The 23,436-nt window shown below is 42.9% G+C and overlaps 1 protein-coding gene across 1 annotated transcript; it reads right to left on the reverse strand.

Annotated features, from left to right (window-relative positions):
- Positions 1-57: 57 nt before the first annotated feature.
- Positions 58-20,833, reverse strand: csf1rb (colony stimulating factor 1 receptor, b). The gene is made up of 22 exons (XM_088088645.1): positions 20,691-20,833; positions 15,647-15,958; positions 14,988-15,293; positions 14,775-14,911; positions 14,528-14,687; positions 13,412-13,775; positions 13,151-13,266; positions 12,515-12,623; positions 11,135-11,301; positions 10,946-11,046; positions 7,684-7,810; positions 7,180-7,281; positions 6,899-7,009; positions 5,663-5,822; positions 5,351-5,424; positions 4,879-4,967; positions 3,755-3,877; positions 3,083-3,194; positions 2,728-2,827; positions 1,917-2,043; positions 1,735-1,822; positions 58-1,069 (listed from the first exon to the last, which is right to left on the reverse strand). Exons 1-22 carry the CDS (start codon positions 20,743-20,745, stop codon positions 951-953), a joined length of 3,159 nt encoding a protein of 1,052 aa, XP_087944771.1. The 5' UTR covers positions 20,746-20,833; the 3' UTR covers positions 58-950.
- Positions 20,834-23,436: the final 2,603 nt, after the last annotated feature.

Raw genomic sequence — 23,436 nt, forward strand, 5'->3', positions numbered from 1 at the left:
GTGACAGAAATGACCAGAAAGATTTAAATAAGAGTCGTTAGAAAATCATCACAAAAATGTACACAACATTTTATTTATGATTATTAGGATGTGTGATCCGTTATGTTACAGAAGATGTATACATCAACATTTTTATTTATATTTTTTAAATTTTTAAGCAGGCCACTTCTGTTTGTTTTTTCTCTTTTTCCTTCTGTAACTTTCTTGCAACTTTCTGTTAATCTCTAATTGATCTAATCTTAATCGCAAATTTTTGGGCCATGTCGTTGCCTTCCTCTCTTCTTTTTAAAGAAACCCAACAGGTTTAGTTACAAAGGGTCAACACAGGGTTAATAAAAGACTAATAATAATAAAATAAAATAATCAGACAGTTTCACTGATTATTAATGTTTCTGTGAAAATAGATTTATATTGTTGTTAGTTGTTAGGCTGAGCCTCAGGTGTTAGTCTGAGCCTCAGGTGTTAGTCTGAGCCTCCAGGCATTAGACACAGCCACACTCAGCAGATGAAAATGAATATAAAAGTTATATAAATATAATACAATAAAATACACCTATATAAAAGTATATAAAGTTAATTAGAATTTATTTTTATTGTGTAAAAATACAGACGTTGACAGTTCGACATCAATGGAAGAAAAATTGTTCAGTTTGTGACATCACTGTGACATCACAGTGATGTCACAGTGATGGAGGACGCTCTCTGTAGGACACCCTCTCTTATTCAACTTCCTGTGGACATTCACATTGTTAAAAAAGCTGCGATCACATGGTCACAGATGGACAGTTTACGGTGTCTGTCCTCTCTGTGGACACACTGAAGACATGTCCTCTCACTGTCCGCCTCTCACTGGGGATGTAAAGAAAAATAAAAAAATTTAACAGTGATGTTTTCTCCAAAAAGGAGTGGCAACATGAGACATTGCAGGACATTTGGATTGGACGAGAAAATCAGGATAGCTGGTAGATGTTCTTCATCATTGGCTCCTCCTCTTCATTGTCCTCATCGTCTCCGTCTCTGTCTTCGTCTCCGTCTCTGTCCCTGTCCCCATCCCTGTCCTTATGGCGCTCTGAGAGACAGAGAAGGAGGTGGAGTCAGAACACATCTCTACAGGTGAACTGTCCTTTCACACTTCCTGTCCAAGGCAGGGAAATCACTCTATTTGTCCTCCTATCCGTCCTGTAGAAAAGCTTAGATCACAGACAGGACAGAGTCCACTCGTCTTTTCTTAAAGAATAAAAATTATTACAAATTTTCAAAGAAAACAGAAAATGATCAAAAAATGTAAAACACAAAGGAAGCTGTTTCCCTTAAAAATTGACAATTTAATTTCGAAGAAAAGAAAAAAAAAAACACCCACCCCCCAAAAAAATGCACAAAAATTTTAAGAAAAGAAGAAAGCACCAAAAATGTTTTCAGAAGTAGCCGCCCAATGATTGTTATTGAAATGTGGTGTCATTGCTATTGTTTACAAATACAACAGAGATGATCAATGACTGTTACTGACATGTGATGTCAATAACATTGTTTACAAATATAACAGGGACCATCCATGATTGTTATTGACAGGTGATGTCATTGTTATTGTTTACAAACAGCTGCTGACACGTATGTTAAATGTCACACTAGAGACACACACTGTTGTGTTAAACCTCTTTAGTTTCCTTGGTACTGGAATGCTGTCTAAAATCACAGTGTGGTTCTGCCGAGACAGTCTGTAAAGGGTTCACTGACCTCCTCCTCTCTTCAGGGCGCCTCCTCCTCTGACCTCTTCCTCCTCCTGCTCCTCCTCCTGCTCCTCTCTGATGTTCCTGTACGCCGCCTGAGGACAGAAGACGAGCAGAGACAACTGGCTCAGGTACAGACTGAACCTGCCAGACGGCGCTGAGGGCACAGCAAACCGGGGGGAGTCTCACCTGCTCGCTGTGATGTAGTGACGTGTCATTGGCTGAGGGTAGGAGCCTGCGGATACGCTCACCAATCATCTTAAAGGTCGGTCTGTCATTCGGCTCCAGACTCCAGCACACCTTCATCAGCTCGTACCTGACAGCATTCAAAACAACTTTATTTAAAAAAACACCTGAGATCATTCAAAATAACTTTATTTAAATCACACCTGAGATCATTCAAATTAACTTTATTTAAATCACACCTGAGATCATTCAAATTAACTTTATTTAAACCATTGGATTCCAGAGAGCGCAGGTGTGTCAGATTCAATAAAACTTTATGCAACCCTTTCATACCTGGGCTAATTGGCTTGATTTCTTTAAAAACACGGACAGAAGGCAATGAGCAACTTAAGAACGACCCAGAAATAAGCATGAGATTAGTAAGAAATACAAGAAAATTACCTAAAAAAACACACAACAAACATATAAAAATATCATATTAAAGACAAAAAACAATAAAAAAACAAAAACAACAAAAAGAGAAAGGAAATTACATGACAGAAGTGCTTCAAAATTCTAATAATTCTGTAACTTCAAAAAAGTTAATCGTAATAATTATACGTAAGGTTGTCTTGACATTTTACCTGAGCTCATAAAAACCGAAAATATTTTCTAATCTCCCCACGTTTGTTTTTAAAACATCAAAACTATTTTCTTCACGTTTAAAAACTTTTGAGCAGCTTCTGAATGGAGCCTGAGAAACGAAGGGTTAAACAGACGTGTGTGTGTGTGTGTGTGTGTGTGTGTGTGTGTGTGTGTGTGTGTGTGCACTCACATGTCTGTGGGTGCGAAGTCCGGCTGGTCCATGTGGCGTCCATCTTGGATCATCTTGTAGAAGTTGGTATCCACGGCAACATTTGGGTACGGACTCTTACCTGAAGGTAGAAACACACACAAACACACACACACACACACACACACACACACACACAGACAGAGTCACATGCTGTCGGCCAATCAGACAGCTCCAATCTCTGTTGCCGGGCAGAAAACATTAGACTTTTTTTTTTAAATCTAAAGGTGATGCAGCTGTGATGTCATCGTTGGGGATGGAGGCGTCGAAACTCAGAGCTGTGATCTGATTGGCTCAGACTCAGAACTGTGCTGTGATTGGCTGTTGCTGTGGTTACCCAGAGAGAAGGTCTCCCACAGCAGGACGCCGTAGGACCAGACATCGCTCTGGATGGTGTAGACGCACTGGAAGATGCTCTCCGGAGACATCCACTTCACCGGCAGACGAGCCTGTCAGAATAAAACACAGGGAGATGTCAAAATAAAAGTCCTGGTGGATGTTAGTTGGACCTGACTCGGTCGTCACAGAGACAGGAAAGGGTTAATCTTCTCTCAGATCTGTCTTCTAAACGTGTCACAATTGAGTTTGTGTTAGTGTTAGTTCGTGCCAAAATTTCTGAAAATTTAAATTTAAAAATTCTCAAAAAATTTGGTAAAATATTTAAAAGAGGAAAACAAAAGTGTTTTAGAAATAATAATAATAATAATAATAATAATAAACAAAACACCAAAATGTCTTTTTAAAAAAAATTAAAGGAAAAAAACACAAAAAAAGGAAAAACATTTTTAAATTAAAAACACATCGTCAGAAATCTTTCAAGAAAATAAAGCAATTTTTCCCCCTCAGACAGCTCCGCCCCCCCCCCAAGCAGAGGACCAGATCAGCTGCCAAAACAGACGATCAGTGATCGTGATTGATTACAAAATAACAGAGACCATCAATGACTGTGATTGACAGGTGTCGTCGTTGTTATTGTTTACGCAGAGCGGCGGCGGCGAGCTGAACTTACGTTTCCCTGCACAATGTAACTGTCGTCGTTGCGGATGTCTCGAGCCAAACCGAAGTCACAGATCTTTGCAACACGGCGATCCGTCAGCAGGACGTTCCTCGCTGCTACGTCTCTGTGGATACACTGAGGGACACACAGACAGAGGGACAGAGAGATGGACAGACAGACAGACGGACAGATGGGGTGACAGAAAGACAGAGAGATCGACAGACAGGTGGACACAGAGACAGACAGGTGGACACAGAGACAGACAGGTGGACACAGAGACACTTTTAGAGAAGTTTTCCTGCTGATTGAAACTGATGATTTTTGCAGTTTGTGTCCTCATTTTATTAAATGTCATTTCAGACGTTCTCACCTGTGTGTGTGTGTTTGTCTGTATTTGTGTGTGTGTGTGTGTGTGTGTGTTTGTCTGTATTTGTGTGTGTGTGTGTGTGTTTGTCTGTATTTATGAGTGTGTGTGTTTGTATTTGTGAGTGTGTGTGTGTGTTTGTCTGTATTTGTTAGTGTGTGTGTGTGTGTGTTTGTCTGTATTTGTGTGTGTGTGTGTGTGTGTGTGTGTGTGTGTGTTTGTCTGTATTTGTGAGTGTGTGTGTGTGTGTTTGTCTGTATTTGTGTGTGTGTGTGTGTGTGTGTGTGTGTTTGTGTGTGTGTGTCTTGTGAACAAGACCGCGGGTACAAGCGGCCGAAATGAGTTTCCTCCGTAGGGCGGCTGGGCTCTCCCTTAGAGATAGGGCGAGAAGCTCGGTCATCCGGGAGGAGCTCGGAGGAGAGCCGCTGCTCCTCCGCGTTGAGAAGAGCCAGATGAGGTGGCTCGGGCATCTAATTAGGATGCCTCCAGGACGCCTCCCTGGTGAGGTGTTCAGGGCACGTCCCACCAGTAGGAGGCCCCGGGGAAGACCCAGGACACGCTGGAGAGACTACGTCTCACAGCTGACCTGGGAACGTCTCGGGATCCCCCGGGAAGAGCTGGACGAAGGAGAGGGAAGTCTGGGTTTCCCTGCTTAGGCTGCTGCCCCCGCGACCCGACCCCGGATAAGAGGAAGAAAATGGATGGATGGATGGATGGTGTGTGTGTGTGTGTGTGTGTGTGTGTGTGTGTGTGTGTGTATGTGTGTGCTTACATTCCTGGTGGACAGGAAGTCAAGACCCTGAGCCACCTCGTAGGAAAATCTCATGAGGTCACCAACAGAGACGCTGTCTGTCTGCACACCTGAGAGACAGAAAGAGAGACAGACAGTGAGACAGAGAGGTTTGACCTCACAGACAAACATTAAAGATATCTGCAGTTGTATTCAGGTGAGTTCATGTGTTTCAAGTGTGTTCAGGTGAGTGAAGATGAGTTCAGGTGCGTTTCCGATGTATTCAGGTGTGTTTCAGGTGTATTCGGGTGTGTTTCAGGTGTATTCGAGTGTGTTTCAGGTGTGTTCAGGTGTGTTTCAGGTGTGTTCAGGTGTGTTTCAGGTGTGTACAGGTGAGTTTGGATGTGTTTCAGGTGAATTCAGGTGTGTTTCAGGTGTGTGCAGGTGAGTTTGAGTGTGTTCAGGTGTATTCGGGTGTGTTTCAGGTGTGTTCAGGTGTGTTTCAGGTTGTTACCCGAGTACGTTTGTCCTGGACTCAGCACCGGCTGCATCTCCTGATACTCTGAACAGCACGAGATCCCACTGTCACTGCAACACACACACACACACACACACACACACACACACACACAGACATAGTGACATCATGGTGACATCAGCACAGGTGAGGGCAGGTAGTGTTATCAGTCCTCTCTGTTCCTGATGTTTGTCTCTGTGTCTGACAGCTTCTTTTTTTTCATACAAAGCTTCACAGTAAGGGGCCCTCGGGTCCTTTGTTGGGGCCCTCGAGCCCCTAACCCTGAGCTCAGGTATCAAACCTGCTTACCTGCGCAGCCTGGCGCTCTGGGCAGCCATGTTCTTATAGAGGACGGCGCCCTCCACTTCGTCCATGCTCAAAATGGACGCCATGAAGTCGTGAGCATGTGCCCGCAGGAAGTTGAGCAGGTCGCCGTGACTACAGTACTCTGTGATCATCAGCATGGGGCCTAATGGAGGAGGACAGAGGTCAAAGGTCAGAGGTCAGAGTAAAGTCAAGTCAAGTCAATTTTATTTATAAAGCCCATTATCACGATTCACAGTTTGCCTCAGAGGGCTGTACAGCAGGCACCATCCCTCTGAACTTAGACCCTCACATCACCTGAGGAAAAACTCCCCCCAAAAAAACCCTATAACAGGGAAAAAATGGTAGAAACCTCAGGAAGAGCGACAGAGGAGGGATCCCTCTTCAGGCTGGACAGACGTGCAATAGATGTCGTAAGTAACAATGAAATTATAGTAATGACAAAGAAAGAGAAAAAGAGAGATGCACAGTAATAATGGTAACAATAACATGTCCTATAACAATGGAGACAGATCAAATTCATATGCGGTTCATGATAGCATGTGATGCTACATGCAAATATCGTAGGTGATCAGAGTCACGTGTATTAATAGTGGAAGCATGACTCATAATAATGGCAGTAGGTTACATCTAGCAGGACCACAGCAACAGCACAACCAAGACCACGATCCAGGCAAAGCCTGGGACAGGACCACAGCAACAGCACAACCAAGACCACGATCCAGGCAAAGCCTGGGACAGGACCACAGCAACAGCACAACCAAGACCACGATCCAGGCAAAGCCTGGGACAGGACCACAGCAACAGCACAACCAAGACCACGATCCAGGCAAAGCCTGGGACAGGACCACAGCAACAGCACAACCAAGACCACGATCCAGGCAAAGCCTGGGACAGGACCACAGCAACAGCACAACCAAGACCACGATCCAGGCAAAGCCTGGGACAGGACCACAGCAACAGCACAACCAAGACCACGATCCAGGCAAAGCCTGGGACAGGACCACAGCAACAGCACAACCAAGACCACGATCCAGGCAAAGCCTGGGACAGGACCACAGCAACAGCACAACCAAGACCACGATCCAGGCAAAGCCTGGGACAGGACCACAGCAACAGCACAACCAAGACCACGATCCAGGCGCAGCACATCAATCACAGACAATCTGTATCTTAAAATCTGCATCTTTGATATAAATGAAATATTCAAAGCGTCCTCACCTCCTCGAGTGCAGGCGCCGAGCAGGTTGACGATGTTGTCATGGTAACCCAGGTAGCCGAGGATCTTGAGCTCTGACATCAGAGCTTCACGCTCAACTGAGTGAGCGCTCGCTGTGCGTGAACACATGAGACATGAATCATAAACACATGAGACATGAGACATGAACACATAAGACATGAAACATGAGACATGAGACATGAAACACGAGACATGAGACATGAGACATGAGAGGTAATGGTAAAGGAAATGTGATGATGATCATGAAGAGGTGTAAACTGACGTTTGAGCATCTTGACGGCGACTCTGGTCGCGTTGTTGGTGCCCAGACCGTATGCCGTCGCCTCGACGACCTTCCCGAATGCCCCTGACCCCAAAACAGCACCTGACAGACAGAGAGGAGGGCAAAGTAATCCCTTGACTCCAAACACATTGATGTCCTTTTCCCTGTTTTGGGGGGGGGGGAGTAATTTGGGTGCTTTTATGTGTTTTGTGTGTTTGTGGCTGTGTTTATGTGTTTTTTGCTGTGTTTTGTGTGTTTGTGGCTGTGTTTATGTGTTTTCTTTTGGTGTTTTTGGCTGACAGGATGATCATCTGTGACTCCACTGGCTTTTATTTTGAAAAGTAAATGTTTAGTGGGAGCGACAGGAAGCTGCAGCTCACAGAATCTGAAGCGATCAGAGAGGTTTGATTTCATAAATGACTCTTTGAACTAACTAATTAACTAATTGATTTGAATTAGCAAACCACAGGATGGAGTTTGAATAACGGCGCTGGTGTTTGGTACCGAGGCGGAGTTTGTCCCGAGGAAATTCCCACTTCTGGTTGTACGGCAGCTGGCTGGGGTCAACAAAGGTGTAGCTGTTTCCGTCGGTGCTCTCAATGATCTTCCAGCGCGTCTCGTATTTGGGTTTCTGAGAGAAGAAGAAGAAACGTGTCAGCGGCTGAATCAGAGAGTGTGTGTGTGCTGTGGACCGAGTGTGTCGTTGTGTTTGTGTTGTCATGTGTCGTTGTGTTTGTGTTGTTGTGTGTTGTTGTGTTTGTGTTGTCGTGTGTTGTGTTTGTGTTGTCGTGTGTTGTGTTTGTGTTGTCATGTGTCGTTGTGTTTGTGTTGTCATGTGTCGTTGTGTTTGTGTTGTCGTGTGTTGTGTTTGTGTTGTCGTGTGTTGTGTTTGTGTTGTCGTGTGTTGTGTTTGTGTTGTCGTGTGTCGTTGTGTTTGTGTTGTCGTGTGTCGTGTTTGTGTTGTCGTGTGTTGTGTTTGTGTTGTCGTGTGTTGTGTTTGTGTTGTCGTGTGTCGTTGTGTTTGTGTTGTCGTGTGTCGTTGTGTTTGTGTTGTCGTGTGTCGTTGTGTTTGTGTTGTCGTGTGTTGTGTTTTTGTTGTCATGTGTTGTGTTTGTGTTGTCGTGTGTCGTGTTTTTGTTGTTGTGTGTTGTGCTTGTGTTGTCGTATGTTGTGTTTTTGTTGTCGTGTGTTGTGTTTGTGTTGTCGTGTGTCGTTGTGTTTTTGTTGTTGTGTGTTGTGTTTGTGTTGTCGTATGTTGTGTTTTTGTTGTCGTGTGTTGTGTTTGTGTTGTCGTGTGTCGTTGTGTTTTTGTTGTTGTGTGTTGTGCTTGTGTTGTCGTATGTTGTGTTTTTGTTGTCGTGTGTTGTGTTTGTGTTGTCGTGTGTCGTTGTGTTTTTGTTGTTGTATGTTGTGTTTGTGTTGTCGTATGTTGTGTTTTTGTTGTCGTGTGTTGTGTTTGTGTTGTCGTGTGTCGTTGTGTTTTTGTTGTTGTGTGTTGTGTTTGTGTTGTCGTATGTTGTGTTTTTGTTGTCGTGTGTTGTGTTTGTGTTGTCGTGTGTCGTTGTGTTTGTGTTGTCATGTGTCGTTGTGTTTGTGTTGTCGTATGTTGTGTTTTTGTTGTCATGTGTTGTGTTTGTGTTGTCGTGTGTCGTTGTGTTTGTGTTGTCGTATGTTGTGTTTTTGTTGTCATGTGTTGTGTTTGTGTTGTCGTGTGTCGTGTTTTTGTTGTTGTGTGTTGTGTTTGTATTGTCGTATGTTGTGTTTTTGTTGTCGTGTGTTGTGTTTGTGTTGTCGTGTGTCGTTGTGTTTTTGTTGTTGTGTGTTGTGTTTGTGTTGTCGTGTGTTGTGTTTTTGTTGTCGTGTGTTGTGTTTGTGTTGTCGTGTGTCGTTGTGTTTTTGTTGTTGTGTGTTGTGTTTGTGTTGTCGTATGTTGTGTTTTTGTTGTCGTGTGTTGTGTTTGTGTTGTTGTGTGTCGTTGTGTTTGTGTTGTCATGTGTCGTTATGTTTGTGTTGTCGTGTTTGTGTTGTCGTGTGTTGTGTTTGTGTTGTCGTGTGTTGTGTTTGTGTTGTCGTGTGTTGTGTTTTTGTTGTCGTGTGTTGTGTTTGTGTTGTCGTGTGTCGTTGTGTTTTTGTTGTTGTGTGTTGTGTTTGTGTTGTCGTGTGTCGTTGTGTTTTTGTTGTGTGTTGTGTTTGTGTTGTCGTATGTTGTGTTTTTGTTGTCGTGTGTTGTGTTTGTGTTGTCGTGTGTCGTTGTGTTTGTGTTGTCATGTGTCGTTATGTTTGTGTTGTCGTGTTTGTGTTGTCGTGTGTCGTTGTGTTTGTGTTGTCGTGTGTTGTGTTTGTGTTGTCGTGTGTTGTGTTTGTGTTGTCGTGTGTCGTTGTGTTTGCGTTGTCGTGTGTTGTGTTTGTGTTGTTGTGTGTCGTGTTTGTGTTGTCATGTGTCGTTATGTTTGTGTTGTCGTGTTTGTGTTGTCGTGTGTCGTTGTGTTTGTGTTGTCGTGTGTTGTGTTTGTGTTGTCGTGTGTTGTGTTTGTGTTGTCGTGTGTCGTTGTGTTTGTGTTGTCGTGTGTTGTGTTTGTGTTGTCGTGTGTTGTGTTTGTGTTGTCGTGTGTCGTGTTTGTGTTGTCATGTGTCGTTATGTTTGTGTTGTCGTGTTTGTGTTGTCGTGTGTCGTTGTGTTTGTGTTGTCGTGTGTTGTGTTTTTGTTGTCGTGTGTTGTGTTTGTGTTGTTGTGTGTTGTGTTTGTGTTGTCGTGTGTTGTTGTGTTTGTGTTGTTGTGTGTTGTGTTTGTGTTGTCGTATGTTGTTGTGTTTGTGTTGCCGTGTGTCGTTGTGTTTGTGTTGTCGTGTGTTGTGTTTGTGTTGTCATGTGTCGTGTTTGTGTTGTCGTGTGTTGTGTTTGTGTTGTCGTGTGTCGTGTTTGTGTTGTCATGTGTTTGTGTTTGTGTTGTCATGTGTCGTTGTGTTTGTGTTGTCGTGTGTTGTTGTGTTTGTGTTGTCGTGTGTCGTGTTTGTGTTGTCGTGTGTCGTGTTTGTGTTGTCGTGTGTCATTGTGTTTGTGTTGTCGTGTTTGTGTTGTCGTGTGTCGTGTTTGTGTTGTCGTGTGTTGTGTTTGTGTTGTTGTGTGTCGTTGTGTTTGTGTTGTCGTGTGTCGTTGTGTTTTTGTTGTCGTGTGTTGTGTTTGTGTTGTTGTGTGTTGTGTTTGTGTTCTTGTGTGTCGTTGTGTTTATGTTGTTGTGTGTCGTTGTGTTTGTGTTGTCGTGTGTTGTGTTTGTGTTGTCGTGTGTCGTGTTTGTGTTGTCGTGTGTTGTGTTTGTGTTGTTGTGTGTCGTTGTGTTTGTGTTGTCGTGTGTCGTTGTGTTTTTGTTGTCGTGTGTTGTGTTTGTGTTGTTGTGTGTTGTGTTTGTGTTCTTGTGTGTCGTTGTGTTTATGTTGTCGTGTGTCGTTGTGTTTGTGTTGTCGTGTGTTGTGTTTGTGTGGGTTAGGTCGTCAGACTATCAGACACGTTTAGACAGACGAGCTTTCACGCTCACAGTCACACCTGCGGGCGATTCAGAGTCAGCAGTCCACCTGAGCTGCAGGTCTCTGGACTGTGGGAGGAAGCCGGAGAACCGGAGAGAACCGACGCACACACGGGGAGAACACGCACACTCTAACTTTATTTAAATATTGTCAGAGACAGAGGAAACTTTATTTATTATTATAAAACATGTGAGATGATCCAGGATAAATACTGGATTATTCCTGTAAAGGACAGGTAGTCCTACCTGTCTCCACAGGACGAGGAGGACCAATGAAAGCAGGCAGAAGAAGACGCCAGCAGCCAGCATTCCGATCAGAGACAGCGTGAAGACGCTTTCAGCTTTTCCTGAAAAACAAACAAACAAACACAAAAATCAATCAACATAAACAAGTCCAGCCACACACAGTCAGCTGTCAAAGACTCGGACACGTACGGACAGTGAAGACGTCTCGAGTCTCTCCGGCTCTGTTGGACGCCACACACTCTACAGTGACATCATCATCAGGGGACACGGGGACGCTCAGGTGGCTTCTCGCTTCCTCTTCCTCTTCCTGTGAGGTCACAGCAGCCAGGACCTGACGGGTGGAGACGTGTCCACACCTGCAGGAAGTGACGGGGACAGACGAGACGTTTGTTCATTTGTTCTTTTTAATCTCTGTCGTCTTTATTCTGATTTAAAATAAGACATTCGTTCTGATCTCGATGTGGAGACATCGTGTCCTGATGTCCATTAACACACTGTAAAAAATGACGGTAAACTCCGGTTCTTTTACAGTGTCGTGCTGTCAGTTACTTTGTCACATTCTCAGTTTTCACAGTAAAACTGGGGCTTTACAGTTACATTTTTCCTCCAAAAAGCATCAACAGTGACTCTGTTTTACTGTATTTTTTAACTACAGATTACTTGAAGAATTTTGCCGTATTTTTGCATCAGTTTGTTACAGTTTGGATGAATAATGTGTATGACTTCTGGTGTCACATTTCAGTGTCCAAACTGAACATCACTGTTTGACTTTACCACCAAAAACTGTGTTTAGAAAAGAGAAACTGTGTCACTGTTTGAGTTCGTTACAGTTCAGCGAATCCTTCTGACTTCTGTCCGAAATATCCAGAAATTTAAACATTTATTTGACTAATTGAAAAGTGAGGATTTGATTCTGAAATCCTGAATGAGCCCTCTGCCGCGAGCAGGAGCACCCAGAGGTTTCCTGATCCAACTCACTGAAGTTTTTATCCGGATCAAAACCAGAACTGGATTATGTGATCAAATCAGATTTTTAAGATCTGGTCCACCAGGCTCCTCCTGAGCAGCTCGATCCAGATGTTCACATATCAGTCAAATTTACTCGTGAAGTTTGTTAAGTCGGCGCTGAAGCTGAGAACACCAACAGGAAGCTGAATACACACACACTTACACACACACTTACACACACACACACACACACACACACATATACACACTTACACACACACACACACACACACATACACATACACACACACACAGAAAAAAGCCCACAAACACAAAACTACACACAAAAAGAAACACAAACACAAACAAAAACTAAAGGAAACACAAAAAGAAACAAACAAAAACCCAAAACAAACAAAAACACAAAGACAAAAACAAACACAAACGTGACACCGGTTTGTGTGGAAGTCGTCCAACGTGCAGATCGAATATTTGTTATTTCCTGCAGGTGACCTCAGGTGACCTCACCACCTGTTTTAGCGCCACCTTCAGGACAAACTGCCGCGTCTCCTGATGAATCCGGAGCTACGTCTGTAATGAGCCACGGTGAACGGTACCTACGTGTCGTGGACCCCGGGGCAGGTGTACCAGAGGATTTTGGGTAATGGATATCCACAGCTCCTGCAGGTCAAAGTGCCGTTCTTCAGACGGACGATGACACTAGGAGCACCTGGAAGAAAAGTAAAATATGATAAGACAACGTTAAAAATAAATACAACGTGATAAAAGAACAAAAAAAAAATCAAATATTGTAAAAGAACTTTTAAAAATTATGTAAAATATGATGAAAACATAAAATAAGACGATAAAAAATGAATAAAATGTGAGAAAAGAAAATTCAACTTTTTCCCAAACAACACTGAGTTAATGACAGAAGTAAAATCAAATCTGAAAAAAAGAAGGAAAACTGAAGAGGAGAAGGAGGAGGAGAAGAGAACAGGAGCAGGAGGAGGAGAGAGGAGAGAGGAGAGAGGAGAAGGAGGAGAAGGAGAAGGAGGAGGAGAAGAGAACAGGAGCAGGAGGAGGAGAGAGGAGGAGGAGGAGAAGAGAACAGGAGCAGGAGGAGGAGAGAGGAGAAGGAGGAGGAGAAGAGGAGAGAAGAGAACAGGAGCAGGAGGAGGAGAGAGGACGAGCAGGATGACGGGGAGAAAGGGGAGGGAGGAGCAGGAGGAGAGAGGAGGAGGAGAAGTTTCTCACGGTAAATTTGGAGGTCGATGTTATGCGATCCGTTGAAGAACGAGGTAGAAAAGTGATACGAGTACCGACCTCGATCCTTTTGACGAACATGCCGCAGCAGCAAGCTCGCCACCCACCTGCAGCATGAAAAATACCACCTTAAAATGACAATTGTACCACCCTTAACAAACTTAAACACCAAAAATACCACTTTAAAAAAGTAAAACTGTACCACCTAACAAAACTTAAGGTGGTATTTTCAGAGTCTGTTGGCATGCTAACCTGTTGTGGCGTGTGGTGTAGCTCTCCTGATGCACTGTGCCATTGTTGTCGTGGGTTGTGGTCGTCCAGTGCTGCCTTCTGATTGGTGGATATGCCTCGCCCACAAAGGTGAGCCTCACGTCCTGCCCCTCATGCACCTCCACTGTGCTGCTGCTGCTAATGTTAGCACTGCTAATGTTAGTACTGCTAACGTTAGCACTGCTGTCCCCATTCACCTCCATTCTGTTGGTGCTAACATTAGCAATTAGCTCCCTATTAATTGCTAATGACTCACTGCTAATGTTCGCCTGTAGCAGCTCCATTTGCATGCTCAGAACGTTAGCATCAGCTCGCTGCAGCAGGTAGATGGTCAGGAAGGGACGCTCTGAGGAAGAGACAGAAAATATTAACGTCAGCATGTCCGTCCTCAGGATGGACGGTTTTTATATCACAGCTACTTTTTGTGTCCTGTTCCAACATTTCCTCTTCCTGTTCCAACATTTCCTCTTCCTGTTTCAGGTTCTTTCAGGTTTTAAAAATAACATTTCAGGAAACGAGGAGAACAAAGCAGACAGTGAGGCATTGACTCTGAGGACACACAGAGGGACGTGTCCTCTGTCCTCCAACAGACTGAACCAGGCTCGTCCTCGGTGGACAAACTCCGGCTAACAGCTCGTTCATGTCAGTTTGATGAATCACCATCTGCTGAGTCAGCAGCTTTAAACCCTTTGATCTTTAGTATTGATGAGTCATTTTGGTGAAACGTATCGATTTAATTATCAATCAAAGTTCCAAATCAATGGTAAAGTTTGTTTTGTGAGACTGATTTCAATGATTGGAGATCATTCAGGATCAGAGCCCCACGAGGTGATTTACAGTAAACTTGATTATTATTATCATCATCATCATCATCATATTATTATTATTATTATTATTATAATTATTATTATAATTATTATTATCATCATCATATTATTATTATTATTATTATTATTATTATTATTATTATTATTATTATTATTATCATCATCATATTATTATTATTATTATTATTATTATTATTATCATCATGTTATCATTATGATTATTATTGTATTTTTTCTGACATTCTGAACCATGACTTTTAATCATTTTTACCCAGAACTCTCAGGTGTGTGGTTGCCGTGGCGACTCCGGCCTCATTGAAGGCCTTACAGGTGTACGTCCCCCCGTCCGTCAGACGCACAGCAGGCACCCTCAGCATGCTTGTCTTTCTCAGACAGCTTCCAGGTGAACAGCTTTCAAAGACCCTGAGAGGCTAAAATAAACAAACAAACAAACAAACAAACATCAACATCTCAACAGGAAGTCCAGCAGGAGCACCGGTGCTCAGGTGACCTCTGACCTCTCCTTGGGGGTGTGTCCAAGTGAGGTTGTAGAAGTAGGAGGGGTTACTGGCGCGACAGGTGACGTCAAATGTCTCTCCCTCCAGACGGACGACCTCGTCCTCACTGACAGACACTGAGGGAGGACGATGTAGTCCTGAGGACAGACAGGTGGACAGTCAGGGGGACATGAGACAGACAGACAGACAGTTGGACAGACGGATAGATCTTACTGGGCGTCACCAGCAGGTGGACAGGTTTGGACTTGAACTGCGTCCCGTCCCTCCAGCCTGAACAGACGTAATGCCCTCTGAAGGACACCTGCACTTCCTGGATTAGGGCTCCTCTCCGGGGGTCAAAGGTCACCTTCATGCCGGAGGGCAGGCCCCGCCCCCTGGCTCTGACGCCGTCCTCTGATTGGAGGGTGAGGTTGGTGACGGAGGGGTCGGTCAGCAGGCAGCGGAACAGGAAGTCCTCCCCCTCCTTGAAGTCAGGGAGACGGCGAGGTGTGACGAAGACGCTGGAGGGGTCGGTTGGGTCTGAGAGAGGGGCATGATGGGAATCGGAGTCAATTTAACAGACTGAGTTTGACTGCAGGTGTACGTTTGATCAGTTAGAAGAGTAATCTATTACTCTGATCAGATGTCAGGTAGAGACTGATCAGTCAGAGGAGTAATCTATTACTTTGATAACTCTTAAGGTAAAGACTGATCAGTCAGAGGAGTAATCTATTACTTTGATAACTCTTAAGGTAAAGACTGATCAGTCAGAGGAGTAATCTATTACTTTGATAACTCTTAAGGTAAAGACTGATCAGTCAGAGGAGTAATCTATTACTTGTCGAGAACTGGTTGGCTGATTGGGGATGGCCTCAGGCCTCAGTGGACCTTACCTTTGACGTACAGGTGTATCCAGGTGTGCAGGTGGTCCAAGCTCTGGTTGGTGTACCCGCAGCGGTATGTCCCGGTGTGTCGGGGGGTCAGCTGCGGCACCTTAACGGGGTTCAGCGATCGGTTCCGGTACAGCAGATCAAACGCAGTGAAGGTCCAGCTGATCAAGCCGTTACCAAGGCAACTGAGGGTGCAGGCGGGGCCAGCGGTCAGGACCACTTCGGTTTGGTTCCGCAGGAAGTCAGAGTTCAGACGGATCAACGGAGGACCAGGAGGACCGGGAGAACCAGGAGGACCAGGAGGACCAGGAGAACCTGAAACAGACAGGACGTCAGGTCAACAGTCAGCACATCACCTGACTAACAGCTGCCCCCCCTCTGCTTCCTGTCTGCGTCTCCTCTCACGTGACACCGGGGATGGGGGTGGGAGGGACATGAATTGGAAAAAAAGTGCTTCAAAAATAATAATAATTATGTAACATAATTTTCAACATAATTGTGACAAATAAAAATATAGGTTTTTTTTGGGCTTCTGACTTCTAACATTTTTAATTCTACTAATTTCTTGCAGTTTGTGGAACATTTCCTTCCAAGTCGCCTGTTTTAAAAAAAAAATCCCATCAGCTTTCAAAGGGTTAAATAAATGTGAGGCACAAGTGACGTTACTGAAGGTCTGAAAGGGTTAAAACATGTCGGAACGAGGAACAGAAACAAGATGACGGATTAAACAAAACAACTTTATTTAAAATCACAGAAGAATTACAACAACAACAATTACAGCCAGAGAAGAAAATTCTTTCTACTTTATTGCTGATTTTTTAAAACTTGCTTTTGATCATTTTTTATGCTTCAGGTCAATAAACTGATTGATCTTCAGGCTCTTTAATTGATCAACAGGACTTCGTTCTCATTGATTATTATCGGTCGCCACTGAATCATCTGATTGGCTGCTTCGGAACATTTTACACCGTCAGCATAAAGACACGATCTCATTGGCTGCTGGTACAGAATCTGACGCTCTCATTGGCTGCCTGTGGAGGATGGGAGGACCTCATTGGCCAGCGGCGGTGAGCGGCGGCGGCGGCGTTTTCTTGGCGAGCTCCTGCAGCTGCGTGGCGATGCGTGACGTCTGCAGCAGCAGCGCCTGGTGGTTCTCCACCAGCAGACTCTGGTGACGGGCCATGTTCTGCAGGTCCTGGATCTGCTGAGAACCCTGAGGACACAACACCAAAACACCCGTTCAGACCGTACACCATGTGACCTGCCACTGATGATGTCATCAATATGTCACCAGCTTCGGTCTCAGGTAAGCTGTCAACAGACTGGTTTTAAGATCAGACCGGATCAGACCGGATCAGACCAGATCAGAGAGGATCAGACCAGATCAGAGAGGATCAGACTGGAGAAACTATCATAAACCTGAGATAAACTACATAAACTCGAGATAAATTAAACTAAACCTGAGATGAACTACATAAACCTGAGATAAATTAAACTAAACCTGAGATAAATTAAACTAAACCTGAGATAAACTACATAAACCTGAGTTAAACTAATCTGAAACTTCAGGTAAACTACATAAACCTGAGTTAGACTAAACTAAATTAGAGTTAAACTAATCTAAAACGTCAGGTAAGCTACATAAACCTGAGTGAGACCAAACTAAACCTGAGATAAACAAAACTAAACCTGAGATAAACAAAACTAAACCTGAGATAAACTAAGCTAAACCTGAGATAAACTAAACTAAACCTGACATAATCTTAAACGTGAACCCACCTGAGTTCCCAGCATGCTGAGCAGTTGGACCACCTGGCCCTGCCCACTGGCCACCTCCTTCTGGACCAGGAGCAGCTGCTGCAGCAGGTCCAGGACCTCTCTCCTCCACGGCGCCTCCTGCTGATCCTGGATCAGCTCCGACAGCCTGGGGGCGGAGTCGGGTTTGGCAGAGTCGGGTTGTGTGGCGCCAAGCGTCATGGCAGCCGGCGTGTTGCCATGGTGATCACCTGCAGTGAAGACGGACAGCTTCCTCTGATTTCTGACTCTTTGGTCCGTCTACGTCTCATTTTCAGGGTTCGTACGCTCATGAAAAACCTGGGAAAGTCTTGGATTTGCAAAAGCAATTTCAAGGCCTGGAAAAGATTTTGTGAACTAAATATACCTTGAAAGTTTTGGGAAATTTCCTGAAATTTTGTTTCACAAACCTGAATGATAACACGTGATGCGTATAAGGACCGTCAGAAATTTGGAAATCCAACAATAGTTATTGTTTTTGCAGTTTTTGGCCGATAAAGTTTTTTCTGGTAGTTTAGACAAAAATCCTGGAAAAGGACCAATGAGGAGTTTCAGGGAAGCTACGGTCTTTACCTCAAAGTCCTGGAAAAGTTTTGGTAAAGGTGCGTCTGAGCCTGGTTTGTTGAGTCTGTTAGTAAGACTGAATGATCAGAGAACTGATCAATAGTCAATAATCAGAAATAAACAGACGGATCTGTCGTGAAGCTTCATGTGATGAGTTTCTCAATCACAACAGGAAGTGAAACAATCTGTGTGTGTGTGTGTGTGTGTGTGTGTGTGTGTGTGTGTGTGTGTTACGCTCAAACAACTCAACTCAATAAAAAACACATCAACATCCCGACACACTGATGAAACTGGGATCGTGGTGAAACGTTGACGTTGCTGGTCACTCAGAATCAGAGTTTTGACTCCACAGGATAAGTGTGACGTCGGCGCCATTTTTAGCTCAGTTGGAAACATATTTCAGTGTTTGGAAACATATTTCAGTGTTTGGAAACATATTGTAATGTTTGACGGCAGGTTAGATGTTTAGATTTGAGCTGAACGGGAGATTCTGCTCATTTTCTCGGAGCGGAGCTGAAAAAAGCCCTTCAGTGGTGGAGAATTATTATTGTTAATTATTTTATGAACTAATCGGAGTTCTGGAAACAATATCAGATTTTCAAAGGTTAAGAAGTCATATTTAGACAGCATTTACAATGATGATAATTTACTTATTTCCAGTCAGAGACATTAAAGGCTTGTTTGAACAACATCTCAGCTGGCTGCAGCCCAGTCCTGCTGGTCTGAGACCAGCAGAATATGCAGTAATGGAGATGTGAGAAGATCATGCAAGAATAATTTTGATGCTTCTGTTGTCATTGATTTCCGAGTATGTTTAAAGTTAACAATGCTATATTTAAATGTTTTTCTCATCCTTTTAGTATGTTTTTAGTTAAACTGGAGTCTAAAATCAAACCTGAGTATTTGACCTCGTTTACAGTTTCATTGGTTGTCCGTTAACACTGAGCTGTGGAAAAAAGTAAATTGTCACCGTCTCTTTGTGTTCAAATTAAGATTTGAGTCATTTAGCCACTTTGCAACTTTATTAAGTGGTAATGAGAGCGTCGTGGCCACCCGCTCAGTGTCTTTCCCGTGGACAGAAATGAGCGTGTCGTCAGCATACATCTGGATCTCTACATGCTCACAAACTGATGGGAGATCATTTATAAGCAACAACGGCCGTAGGACGGAGCCTTTGGGCCCTCCTATTGTGCGTGATTTTGTTGATGATAATACATTTTTTATTGGAATACATTGTGTAACATTGGTACATTGGTAATTGACGTTGGCATTTTAGTCGTTTGTAATACAAAAAAATATGTATATAAATTAGAATTGTTTTATTTAAAAAAATGTATAATTATTTTTTATTGATATTATTATTATATATTATTTAATTGTCATTATTATTTTTGTTTTATTATTTATGTTTATTGTAATTGTTATTATAATTAGAATTATTGTTAGTATATATATATATATATATATATACAGTTTTTTGAGACATGAGGATTTTAGGTCAGAGCTGTTTTTCAGTTCAGAGGTTTTGTGATATCGGGGGGGCACCTCACAGGATCAGGAAACACATTTAATATCAGAGACCACACACACACACACACACAGTATCCCATGTATCCTTGTGTGTATGTGTGTGTGTGTGTGTGTGTGTGTGTGTGTGTGTGAGGGTCTCTGTCCCACTTCCTCATCTCACTTCTTCTTTGTGGAGGAGCGCTGAAGGAACTGGTTACCATGGCAACGTGCTGTGAATGAATGTGCGTCAACTACAGGTAGCTCTGAGTACTACCGTAGTACAAGTACTACATTAGTATTAGATAGCACCGGCAGCAGTATTATTACTCATGAAGCATCAGTAATGGTGACATTAATCTGTGTGTTTGGATGAAAGAGGACTAATAAAGTTTCATCTGTGTGTTTGGATGAGAGACGACTAATAAAGTTTGTGTTTGAATGGTCTGGAGGACTCAGACGTGTTTTCATACATCGGCTGTTTGTGTTTTGGCCAAACTAAGATTAAAGTAGTTTAAATAGTTTTGAATCGTTTATGAAGTCAGAGTGTCACGTGATCAATGCTCCGGATCAGTTATGTAAATATCTCGATTTTGATTTGTTGTTATATATCGATGATGTCACTTCCTGTCTTTTCACTGTCCGTGGAAACGTCCAATAGCTCAACTTTGGTTTTATATGAAGTTATATTTACAGAAGAAATGATGTCGGACAAACAAACATAAATCTAAACATCTGGATAAATAATATCAATTATCATCAGTGTTCCATTTTAAATTGTTTATTAACAGTCAGTAACTTTATTAAAGAGTCAATAACTGTTTATTAATAGTCAAAAGCTGTTTATTAACAGTCATTAACTGTTTATTAACAGTAATAACTATTTTTAAAGTGTCAGTCACTGTTCATTAACAATAATTATTTATTAGCCATCATAACTGTTTAACAGTAAATAACATTTAATAAGCAGTTAATAACATTTAATAAACAGTTAACATTTGATAAGGTGTTAATAAGCAGTGTTTACTGTTGCTGACTGCACCTCTACTATGTAGAAGATTTATTAAAGTCTGACAAACAGAAATGAAGCTTATATACATACGGCTTTTTCTTCACACGATAATGTAGATAATCAACAAATCATTAATAAATTAGTAATAATAAATTATAAAGTTTTTCTGACCTTGAGCCGAGCAGCAGCTGAGGGCGATCGACAGCAGCAGTGAAAGGACCTTCATCGCTCTCTCTCTCTGGTGTTGATCCTCAGACTGTTGAAGTCAAACTGAAGGAGAACCACTTCCTCTGTACAACCTGACCTCACTCACACACACACACACACACACACACACACACACATACACACACACACACACACACACACACACACACACACACACTCACACACATATACACACACACTCTCACACACACACACATATACACACCCACACACACACAGTAACACACACACGCACGCACGCACACACACACGCACATACACACACACACACACACACGCACATACACACACACACACACACACACACACACACACACACACACACACAGTAACACACACACGCGCACACACACACACACACACACACACCTCCCTCCTCCCTGTCCGCCCTGTCACTGTCTCCTTAAAAGACATTTAACATTTACTGAGTCGTCTTTCTGATCTCCAGCAACAGCAACCATGTGAGAAGTGTCGTTGTCGTTGTTGTTGTTGTTGTTGTCGGCGTCGTAGTTGTCATTGTTGTTGTCGTTGTCATTGTCATTGTTGTTGTTGTTGTTGTTGTTGTCGGCGTCGTAGTTGTCATTGTTGTTGTCGTTGTCATTGTCATTGTTGTTGTTGTTGTCGTTGTCGTCGCCATTGTTGTCGTTGTTGTTGTCGTTGTCGTCGCCATTGTTGTCGTTGATGTTGTTGTTGTCGTCGTTGTTGTCGTCATTTTTGTTGTCTTTGTTGTTGTTGTCATTGTTGTTGTTGTCGTTGTTGTTGTTGTTGTTGTCGTCGTTGTTGTTGTCGTTGTTGTTGTAGTTGTTGTCGTTGTCGTTGTTGTTGTTGTTGTTGTCGTCGTTGTTGTTGTCGTTGTTGTTGTAGTTGTTGTCGTTGTCGTCGTTGTCGTAGTTGTCATTGTCATAGTTTTTGTCATTGTCATAGTTGTTGTTGTTGTTGTCGTCGTTGTCGTTGTCGTAAATGTCGTAGTCGTAGTCGTCGTCGTAGTTGTCATTGTTGTTGTCGTCGTTGCTGTCGTTGTCGTAGTTGTTGCCGTTGTCATAGTTGTCGTCGTTGTCATCGTTGTCGTAGTTGTTGTCGTAGTTGTTGTCATTGTCATAGTTTTTGTCGTTGTCATAGTTCTTGTCGTTGTTGTTGTCGTCATTGCTGTCATTGTCGTAGTTGTTGTCGTTGTCATAGTTGTCGTCGTTGTCATCGTTGTCGTAGTTGTTGTCGTAGTTGTTGTCATTGTCATAGTTTTTGTCGTTGTCATAGTTCTTGTCGTTGTTGTCGTTGTTGTTGTCGTTGTCGTTGTTGTTGTCGTAGTTGTTGTCGTCGTAGTTGTTGTCGTTGTCATAGTTGTTGTCATTGTCGTCATTGTCGTCGTTGTGTCGTTGTCATTGTCATAGTTTTTGTCGTTGTCATAGTTGTTGTCATTGTCGTTGTCGTCGTTGTCGTAGTTGTCATTGTCATAGTTTTTGTCGTTGTCATAGTTGTTGTCGTCGTTGTCGTTGTCATTGTCGTAGTTGTTGTAGTCGTAGTCGTTGTCGTAGTTGTCGTTGTTGTTGTCGTCGTCGTTGCTGTCATTGTCGTAGTTGTTGTCGTTGTCATAGTTGTCGTCGTTGTCATCGTTGTCGTAGTTGTCGTAGTTGTTGTCATTGTCATAGTTTTTGTCGTTGTCATAGTTCTTGTCGTTGTTGTCGTCATTGTTGTTGTCGTTGTCGTTGTCGTTGTCGTTGTCGTTGTTGTTGTCGTTGTCGTAGTTGTTGTCGTTGTCGTTGTCATAGTTGTCGTCATTGTCGTCGTTGTTGTCATTGTCATAGTTTTTGTCGTTGTCATAGTTGTCGTCATTGTCGTTGTCGTTGTCGAAGTTGTTGTTGTCGTAGTTGTCGTCGTCATTGTCGTTGTCGTTGTCGAAGTTGTTGTTGTCGTAGTTGTCGTCGTCGTTGTCGTTGTCGTTGTCGTTGTTGGTAGAAGCTCTGGGATTGTTGACTGCAGTTAAACTGCGGAGCAGAAACACTGAAAGAGTTAAACTGTTGTTTTAAAATGAATCAAAGGATCTGAAGCTGATCTCAGCGAGTCGTCACACCGAAACGTTTCCTCCTGAGTTTCTGTGTTTCTGTTGGAGCAGCTGATTGATTGATGCTCAACACCTGATCGACCTGCTGCACCTGTGAGGAGCTGAGCTGAGGGGAAATGTAGTCCTGAGGACAGCTGAGGGACTACAAGTCAAATGCTGACACACGCAGACGATTTTCTCAAACTGTGAAGAAACTCTGGATGTTTTTTGGGGAGAAAAAGAGGAAGAACTTTTGTTTCTGTGACTCAGTTTGAGTCGGAGGAAACGTTTTTGAACATTCAGCACTTTTGTCAACTTCTCTCAGTTCCACTTAACAACAGGATGTTGAAACAGATGCCTGTTAACCCTTTAACTCATTCTGGATCATCGATCCTTCATTCTTTTGATTTTTACACATTTATATTATTCCACACTGAGGATTTTTATGGACGCAGTCACCAAATATATAAAAGATACCAAAGTAATGTTCACTAAAACAGGTCAAATGTGTTTTCCATACTTCAAAGATTATTAACACTTTGAGCAAACTGGTTTGATTTCTTTCAAAAACATGAGAAGGCATCGAACAACTTAACAAGACATGATCCAAAAACAAGCGTAAAAAAGGAACACGAAAATGACCTGAAAATA

Source organism: Plectropomus leopardus, chromosome 15, assembly GCF_026936395.1.
Source record: "Plectropomus leopardus strain MGB_pleo_1.0 chromosome 15, ASM2693639v1, whole genome shotgun sequence".
Taxonomy (NCBI): Eukaryota; Metazoa; Chordata; class Actinopteri; order Perciformes; family Serranidae; genus Plectropomus; species Plectropomus leopardus.